The 9,934-nt window shown below is 41.2% G+C and overlaps 1 protein-coding gene across 6 annotated transcripts in view; it reads right to left on the bottom strand.

Moving 5' to 3' along the window:
* SRGAP2 (SLIT-ROBO Rho GTPase activating protein 2) overlaps window positions 1–9,898 on the bottom strand; it is a 332,663-nt gene extending 322,765 nt beyond the window's left edge. For 4 of the 6 annotated variants that reach the window (XM_061632118.1, XM_061632116.1, XM_061632120.1 and 1 more), the window contains exons 1-2: window positions 9,625–9,897; window positions 6,333–6,878 (exon numbers count right to left, since the gene is read on the bottom strand). In XM_061632118.1, the coding sequence (XP_061488102.1) occupies window positions 6,333–6,399 (67 nt within the window). In that variant the 5' untranslated portion in view covers window positions 6,400–6,878; window positions 9,625–9,897. Of the gene's footprint in view, window positions 1–6,332; window positions 6,879–9,027; window positions 9,278–9,624 lie in introns of those variants that run through there. The other 2 variants (XM_061632117.1, XM_061632119.1) reach the window with 2 other exon arrangements.
* Between the last annotated feature and the right edge of the window lie 36 nt (window positions 9,899–9,934).

Genomic DNA, 9,934 nt, shown 5'->3' on the forward strand with positions numbered 1-9,934 from the left:
CAAAAGTATGCTTTAGAATTTGTTTCTACCCAAAAAGTCCTCTTTTCACACATTGGCTTAGTGGTTTTAAACTGTGGTTGAAATTAATAATTAAACAATTTCCCTAAACTTCTTGATGCTTGAGTTCTTGTTGGATCTTCCAAGAACAATTTGTGTGTGCCATCTTATGAACACAGCTTTCCCCTGCCTCCATTCTAAATCTTATAGTCATCAGGTATGTGTTATCAGAGAGCTGGTACTTATGCATTACATCTGCTTCAATATTAGTGCTAGCCATGGTTAGCCCAAACCATGTAAAACCCTTCTAACCATGGTTGAAAAGTGTGGTTTGGAAACATTAACACACTGATAGCTCCACAACTGAAAGCAAGAAGAGAATGCCTGTACAAGCACATGGTAGAAGCGCGCAAGCCAGAGCACTCCCAATCACAAGGCCACAGGTAGCTAATATGGTACCCTCCAGATGTTGCTGGACTCCCATCAGCCCCACCCAGCATGGTCACTTGTCAGCATGATGGGAGCTGTAGTCCAGCAACATTTGAAGGCAACACATTGCCTGCCCCTACACGAAGCAGTAAGGCAGCATTCTGTTGCACCAGACCTCCATCGTTTCAAGTTTCAGGAAGTTTCAAGTAGACTGAAAAGTGATGAGATTTGTCATGCATACATTTTCCTTCCCTTTGTGTAGATTAGTTTGATCTTTTTTTCATATGAACTTCACCAAACTGCTTAGCTTTGCTGGAAGTTCCCCACCACCACCACACCCTTTGTCTGGTAAGAGACTGTAAATTATCTGCAGTAAAAATATGCCAGGATTCAAGAGATAAGGAATTCATTTACACCTCTATGCAAATCAGTTAAATATAAGATTCCATCAGAATGAGAGTGGAAGAGAAGGTTAGGGAATAATAACCTGGTTCTTTGTCCAGGTGATCTTAAGCCAGTCCAAGAAGCACAAGCCAAAACCATTCACAGAAAGCATATTGTCATGCATAAATTAGCTAGTTGGTCTAACAAATACAGACCTGTCTATTCAGACAAAATGAGGAACTTGTGATATTGAGGGGTCCATGTGGAAGTGATGGTGTCTCCCTTTCTAGCTCAGCAGATCCCTTTATCTTCATGGAGCAAAACAACATTCTCTTACCAACCTCCCACTAAGAATTTTCAGGAGCATTTCAGCTATTCAACATATTCCTTCATCCAACATACCATGCAATGTTAATTACAAACTTTCAAGACAAATGTTTTGAAGATGTGTACTCTAGGGATGCACAGGTAAAGAGGAAACTTCAAAGAATCAAATTTCACCAGATTTACAATGATAGGGTTCATACTACATCTGTGGCAGAACTATTCACAATCACCAGTGTACCAGAGACAGCTTGTGGCTTCTTTGAAGTTCTCATACAACATCTGTGATATCATACCCCTGATATTCCTCAAGTTTACAGCTATCCAACAGACAGAAACCTCTTAGTAGTTTCAATACTGCAAGTAAGTGGTAAGATACCATAGAGTCCAACTGACAGAGCATTTATGTTTAAGTTTTAGTAAAAGTAGTTTCAAAAGAAGCAACTAAAAGCTGAGGATTCATTCACAGAGTCTGTGGTTAAGTGTCATTTGATTTATCTCTAACGTATTGTAACATGTGGTATGTACTACTTACCTGAAGGATTATGTATCACTGAAAACAGTGGTTTTTCACCTCTAACCATCAAAAATCAGGTTGCAGTTTAGACTATGAACTTCATGTGTACACTATCTCCAACATGTTTTTATGCAATGACAAATACATTTCTGATTAGTCAATTCAACCACATATTAAAGCACTGCACCACCAGACACAGAAGCAAAAATCTAGGAGCCCCTGGAACCTTAAAACTTGAGTCTGGTGACCAAGTTGTCAAACAGGGCAGGAGGTAGGCAGTAACACAAGTTACGAATATCAGCAGAGTACTTTGCCTTCATGAGCAGTAGCCACTTACTGGAGTAAGGTGTTCAAGTAAAACAACTCTGTTCAACTCTGGTAAATTACTGGAAGGCGAATAAGCAATCTTCCCCAAGGCAAATTTTGAAAATCAGCTCAATAAGTGTATGGTCGGACAAATTTTGGTCTGCCCAACTAACAAAAATTTGCCAACTTTACCACATAGACCCTAAAGCCCTACAAGACCCTTCTAACAAAACCAGCTTCACGGAGGTTCTTCTCCGGCATACTGCTTGGATAGATAGGCTAACTATAATAAATTCTAATTTCACATGATGGTATAGTCTTTTCAAATTAGATCAAACCAAAGCGAACTATTTAGATTTTCTTACAGCAGTAAATCTTCGTCACGCCTTCACAGCTTTGAGATTCCAATCAATGCCTTCGGCATACTTGACTGGCAGATATAATGGGACCCCCCGTGCCCAAAGACTGTGCATCTGTGACACTCCCGAGGTGGAAGATCCTCCACACTACTTGCTAGAATGCTCCCTATACAAACACCCCCGGTCAAAATTCCTGGATGAGGCGCTGACACATGCGCCCGTAGACCTACTCTCGCGTATTTCCTTCCTTCTCTCAGACAGGGACCCAGGCATTACATACAGGGTAGCTTTATTTGCCCTAGCAGCGCAGAAATTACGGAAGAAACGTATAGAGGAACTAGGACTTACTGTCTAGATAATACATGTTGCTATACTGATTGTTATAATAACAATGATTTTAATTGTATTTTAAAAAATGTTTACCTGATAGAAAATGTACCATTTACTTTATAGTAATAATATTTAAGATCTCAATTGTAATTTTAAAATGATTCACCTCATTAAGTGTATGACCTGTTAGAGGCCTATGGCCAGACAGTAATAATAAATGAAATGAAATGAAAACATTACCTGAAAGGGGCCAGTGAGAACATGATCTCTTCTCACACTTGTCCACTTAGTTCCCAGCCCCCAGTCCAAGGTGGCTCCTAGAAAATGTCTACTTCCTAAGTTTTACACACACATATAGCAACTGTGTCCCTTGTCACAAGATATTAGAAAATTAGGGTTGTTGGATATCACCAAATCACATTATCCCAATAGGGAAATAATATCAAGAAAAGTTCTGCACCTGAATACAATCCTTGGCATGTTCTCTTCTCTAAAGAGTGCATAATTGTATCCGAATAAAAACATTAATCCTTAAAGGAGTATAGCTTCTGAATGGTCATGTATTTGTCCAAGGACCAAGTATACAACTGTAAGAAATTAAAGAATTAGGGTGGGGAACAAATTACAACCAAGGCTGCACTCCTAAGCACACTGAGAATACATCCCATTGAACTCAGCAAGAAGTACTTCAAAGTAAATAGTTTTAGAATTACACCTGTTCCACAAGACATTTTGAAAGAATGTCAGTTCATCATAGACTGGGAACAGGAAGCTCGAGTAATTGAGACTCATCTAGGTAATGATATCCTTCTCATAATGCTTCAGTAACTGAACCTAGAGTATTGTTTTTCAAAACCAAGTTAAACAATCATATAAATTCTCTGCCTTTTTCCAAGCAGATTTAAAGATGTGAGCATCCATCCAGCAAGATTGTATTGTCTACCACCAATTAAGTAGTCCTGAAATATACAGTAGCTTTGTTCCACAATCACATCTCAGTATGGAACGCTGCTGAAGATCAGCTGGATGTGTTAATGCCAGTAGGTCTTAGGAGGAGAACTGTTTCAACTAGCAGTGATGAACACTTTTTTGGGGGGGGGAGAAGAAGACATATACATATACAACTGCAGCACATGAGAAATAGAACTAGTAGCAGAATTGAGAACTCTAGACATAAAGGCTAACAGAATTCTTGAATTAAAGGGTCAAGTCATTTTTAAAGTGTGACTTTAAAAGCATTATTAGCTAAGCACAAGATGGCATTCCAGCACCAAAAGCCACCCTGCTGTCATCATGATTTGTAATTGCCACACCCACCCTGGGATATAGCTGCCCCAACCACTGTTATGTTGGCAGAGAGACATTATGTGAAACAGGAAAGTAGCCATTCACTATTCTTCCAATGGAAGCAGCCCATTCCCCCAAGCTCCAGCAAAAGAAGGGGGAAGAGGGAGGGAGCGAGCTAGGTATATTTGAATGGAGAGCAAAATTGAACAGCTCTTCCCTCTTGCCTTGCATGGGATACCACTTCAGAAGTTATTACTCAGATCCAGGAACTTATTGCAATGGCTATGGCCAGGCACGATTAAGATGAGCTACCAGTCTGTTTTCCACAGAATAGCATCTTTTATCGGTAGAAGAGATGGTGTGCCTATTCCATATATTTATACCCACCATTCAAGTATATGTTCTAGAACTTGGCAGCACTCTCAGAATCTCTGCTGAAAACAAATCCAATTTCTAGGGTTGCGTTCAATTCAAATTATTTATGGTCTTGCCCATAGCTTATAACAGAAGCTCAAGAAATAAGAAAAGCACATGGTCAGTGTCCTGTAAACTCAAAACAGATATGGGCTGGCCGGCAGTTGTAATGATTGGGCCAGGCTTCTGCTTCCACCCTTCAGCAACCCAGTGCTCACCAGTAACATTTCCCCTATTCGCAATACCCATTCAGTGTTAGAGTAGATACACAGAAAGGTCTTTAATTTGCATAATGTAGTCCCAAGTTCAAAATGTGTTGTTCTTAATGAGTAATTTAAGTATTTCAACAGCAGTGGTTCCAAAGAAAGCAGCTATAATTTAACAATGCTTTCTCACTAGAATTCCAATCCAAATACCAAGTTCTATTTAACAATACAATTGCAAATAGACTGCTAAAACATACAATCTTGTTTTCTTGTTTCCTGCTCACCTGAAATCCTTTCCCTAAATACAGACCTCCATGAAGAATGGACTACTATAGTACTTGAGCAGTAGGTTGAGTCACTAAGAAGAGAATAAATGCCTTTTGCATTGTTTCAACAAGCTGGAAAAGGGAACCCTCCCTGCTGTATCCTGAAACAAAGGAAATCCAAGTCTCTACGCATAGATTTTGAAAAACTGCCTTTTTAAGACCACCTACTCTTTCAGCTCATACAGCAATCTACTGTCAGTTGGAGACCATGCTTTTCTGAATCAATGCCTCCTCTTGGCTATTGGAATTCCAAAAACCTTCTTGCTAGCTTGGTGAAGCAAAAGACTACATTAACATCAAAAGAAAAGGAGGAATGGAAGACAAAAAAATAGTTCAATGGCTACTGCCTCCAACCCAGGAGTCCCAAATTATTTATATATTTTAAAAGTTTATGGTCTGAGCTTCATAACCTTTTTTTAAAAGTCTTGTTCTTATGCATTAAAACCTGGTGAAGATGGTGATCTGCCTCAGATCATATTAAGAGGCCCACAAATCCACAACAGCTCTACAGTTACTTAAATGAGAGCAGAGCAAGCCCTTAGCACATGTACTTCACAATTAGAACCCAGTTAATTTCCCGCAAAGTCAAAATCACTCTCTCAAGTCCTCTTACACACACAAGTAGATCAAGCACTTCTCACTCAAATGACTGCTTTGAAGTTCCCCTATCAAGAAGTATGGTGTCAGGCTGATCACATGCAGGAACAAGGTCTCACCATGCACACATGTATGAAGTAATGCTGAAAACTCTACAGACACAAAAGGGTTTGGCAATCGTCTCTTAACTGTGTCACTCAGGACATGTGAGGATGTGAAACCAAGCTCACTTGCCTAATGTCATCAATATATTTTTACACGGAACATGCCTATCAAGTTGTTGTCATTGCAAACATAACACAGGCTTTAATGGACATCTAGCAAAAAGAGCACAGAATCACTGAAACAGTTTATCATTACAGATACAGAGTTCAAACTGTAGGGCGTTGCAGCTAGCTGCCAGAAGTGTGTGAAACAGGCACACACAGAAGGTGTTTGTGAAGAGTGAAAGCCTTTTGGTACATAGAGCTATAAAAAGCTACTATAAGCCAAAATTCACAATACTGCCTTGCAACAAAGCTTCTTAAGCTAATACATATATTTCCCAAGGGAGGGGAATGAGGGGGTGCTATTTATAATAAAAATAGATTTTTTTAAAAAAATAGAAATATATGTTCTATATTCCTTTAGGCAGAAAAAGACAGTGGGGTGGGTACACCAAGATCCCACCCAAAGAAGCAACAATCACTGTCAATCCCTTCTAATACTGCACTATTGAAAAGCACTGCAAATTCCTGACGATCTGCAAATGCTTTCCCCTTCCACACCCAAAAATGTAGAATGAGCGCCTGCATTTGCAACTAAAGGCTGAAACATACAGAGAAACATACCATATTCACATTTTTTTTTACCTTACCTTTGACTTGAGTGTCATATTCAGCTATGATCTCCTTATCCTTTTTGAATTTCGCTGGCGACGTCATGTTTTCCTTTCCCCCACCAAAAAAAAGATTATCCTCGGAACAGATCCACCAGAATACGACAAACGAATGCAATTTGTGTTCCTCCCAAAACAATCACTTGGCCAGGTTCGTCTTCCCTCCACAGCAATCAGTCCATGGAGAGAGGGTGGGAGATGGAGTGTGTGTGAGCAGCAGAGACATGCAGATGTGAAGAGCTCAGCGGACAGAAACGGCAGCAGTTTGGATTCCCTGCACCAAAACCCTTAGCAGCAGTGGCGGCGGCGGCAGCAGCATCAGACTACAGAGAATCTGCAGCCCCCAAAGGCTTTTCCTGATTGCTAACATGAATAGCACAGCCAGGGAGTGGAAGTCCTTCTGCGCAACAACATGTTGTGTGTGGGTTTGACTTTTTTAAAAAACAGAGTCAGAGATGATGCAAATTAAATCCCAAATGGTAGAAGAGATGAAAGCTCCAAAGTCACTTTCTTCAGTTCTGTTGCCTGTAAATTCAAATACGTATTTGACTGTCAACCACTTATAACCACATAAAAAATAACAAATGTTATTTAAAGATAGAAGACTGAAGTACCAATGTCAATTATTCAAATGGCAGCATAATAATAATAATTTCACCAAATTGAAGAAAAAGGGTGAAATTCCTACATCCTAGATAGGCCAAGGGGGGCTGGGGTATTATCATTAGGACATTCTAAACCCAAGAAAATGAGGAGATGGAGAGGCAAAGGAAAACTGCCCCTAGGAAAAAAGCAGTTTGTCTTCCCTCTTGGTTAGTTTAAATAACAACTAGAGACAGAGCAATGTGATATGCTAAAAAGAAAAGTCAGACCCAAATCCTCAAATTACTTGAACTACAGGAGCTCACAAATGAATCCACAAACCATCGTATAAACAAGACTAATCCCTTTTGGTGCAGCTAAAGCTGTAGCCCTTGGTGCAGCCAACAGACTAGCTTTAAGTATTTTTATTATGTATCATTGTTAATTTTAGAGATTTGAATCCAACAACACCGAAAAAGCAAAGGAAGGGGAGACTACATGTATCTGCTGTAGACATGAAAGCCGGATTGGAGCCAGGGGAAACAGCAGTATGTACAAGACAGATGCAAGTCTCTCTGCAGCAGGAAGTAAGGGAACAACTTTTTTTGCATTACAAGCTACTGTTGGTGACAAAGGATAAGAAGAGGGAGTTGGAGAAAACTGGATCCACATCCAAAGAGAGAGAAAATGTGGCCAACAGAGACAGGAAATGGTAATGGCGCACAGACTACAGCGCAATCTAACCATGCCTACTCAGATACAAATCCTGATGGGGCTTACTCCCAGGCACGTAGAGTTAGGACTACAGGCTAAAGCATTTGATAAACACACAAACAAAGATAAAGTGTGGCTGACTCCTTTCTGGCATATTTCTGCTTGACCAGCTGTGAAGCAACTATGCAAACATATTTAAAACCCTCCCTGAAATACAGAGGAATCACTAAAAACCTTGTGTCTGCCCCCAATAGCATGGTCAATTCAAAAATCATATTATGGCAATACCTTTATTAAGCAAACCAAAATATCACAAAATAGCGTGCAAGCTTTTGAGTTCTCCACAATTCTTTACAGGCTAAAGGGGTGGGGGAATCTTGGCAGATGGTGATGCCCATGAGTCTGCATCTGGTGACAGTCTTAAGGCAGAATGTGGAAAGAGATAACAGGTATTCAAATGAGGCCCTTTAGGTACTATAAAGGTATCAGCTTGCAACAAGGCCTGCTGAGAATAAAAAGCATAAGGATGGCTGGCTCCCCATCTGGCCTGATGCAGAATTCTTGAGAACTCAAAAGTTTGCACACTATTTTGTGATATGTTGATTGGCCTATTAAAGGTATTGCCCTAACATAGTTTTTGATTATTTTTTTCTTATGGGCCAACACAGCCACTTTTACTTTCTACAAGGTCAAGCCTTTGCTCCCTCCTTTACAAGAATCTGGCTATTCAATCCAAAAGTCAAATGCAACAACATCTTGACGATATGCTCAATTTTCCTCTCTCCATCCTAATATACATCATAGGCCTGCAAAACTTGTGACTCGCTAAGCTGAACACATTCCACCAGCCATATTTTCTAGTTTGTCAGGTGCTTGACATGGGTGATGGGCTGTATTCAGCTTAGTGGATTGCAAAAAGGTCAGATACATACAAATCTAATATATGGAAACTTTGGAAGCCAATCCTGCTTTTCCTTCTTCGTGCTAAACATATAAGGGAGATGATGTGAAAATGAAAGGCATCAGACTAGGAAGAGTGTCTATGGGGGGGGGGGGCAGGTAGATATATTGGTGTCTGGCAAGCAACACCAGACAGCTTGCATAATGGGGCAGGGGAATCCCTCTATAAGCAACTGCTCATCAAGGAATATTACGAAATAAGAATTATATTTTACAAGGAGGAATATAATGGGCTGTGGCTATCTTCTGGGAAGAAAACTATTGTAGACTAGTAGAGCTCTGCTTTAGGAACAGCCAGCTTTGTGTGAGTTACTTTTAAGGGCTATTGAAACCTCCAGAAAGGGCCATGGACACGCTCTCCATGTAGAAGGTCCCATGTTGAATTCACTGCATCTCCCGGTAGGGCTAAAACTCTTACCTGGAAGAGCCACTGCCAGTCTGTGCAGACATTACTGAGCTAAACGATGGACCAATTGTCTGATTTAGTATAGAACAGCTTAAGGCTTATTAAGGGTATTCTCCGAGGATGTTTTTGCAGAAGCTATTTAAAACATCTGGGCTTCGATGGGGCTGTGGCCAATAAATGCCACTTGTGGAGAAATGTTTCTCCCTCTGAATGCATATGGGATACAGGGATCCAGCTCCCCCGATTGCCGCAGTGGGAAATATTATGGGATGGGGTATCGACCCTATCTCATGTCTCCAACATGCTTGTGTCCGCTGTGGGCTGTTAATATATACACACACACACGGAAGGGGGGGGAGAACACCCGCCCAAAGTGAGCGATGGTGAAGAAATATTATAGACTGGGGAATGCTGTAGTCTTCTGAATGGAGCGCTATTTCGGAGAGAGCTTCCTGTGCTGGCGGGAAGCTAGTATTACACTAACTGCAGTCAAGTTCAAGAAGGCGGGCGGATCCCGCTAAGGGATATTATGGGATAGGGAATCTCCTTCTGGCTCATAACCCGGTAGGAGACAAACTCGGATTCCACCACCCTAGCCGCAACTATTACCTGCAGTGCTGCAGAGACGGCGAACCCTTCTGCCATGAGCCGCGTTCCTCAATATACTCCCACTCCCGCTCCCACGATCGGTTCCCTCTGCAACCCTACTCCAGCACCTCCGCACATTCCACTAAACAACACCAATCAGAAGAGGAGGCTCTGAAGAGTGGCCGACGCTCCAGCCAATAACCACACCCCACCTTCCTCCTTCCACAGCCTCGGTCCCGCCACTTTTCCGTATTGGCACCGCCCATCCAGGACGCAGACGCACCACTCCGAATGTTCTGAGAGCCCGAAGCTCAGCCTAGAATCGATTGAG

The sequence above is a fragment of the Rhineura floridana genome, chromosome 6 (genome assembly GCF_030035675.1).
Source record: "Rhineura floridana isolate rRhiFlo1 chromosome 6, rRhiFlo1.hap2, whole genome shotgun sequence".
NCBI lineage: Eukaryota > Metazoa > Chordata > Lepidosauria > Squamata > Rhineuridae > Rhineura > Rhineura floridana.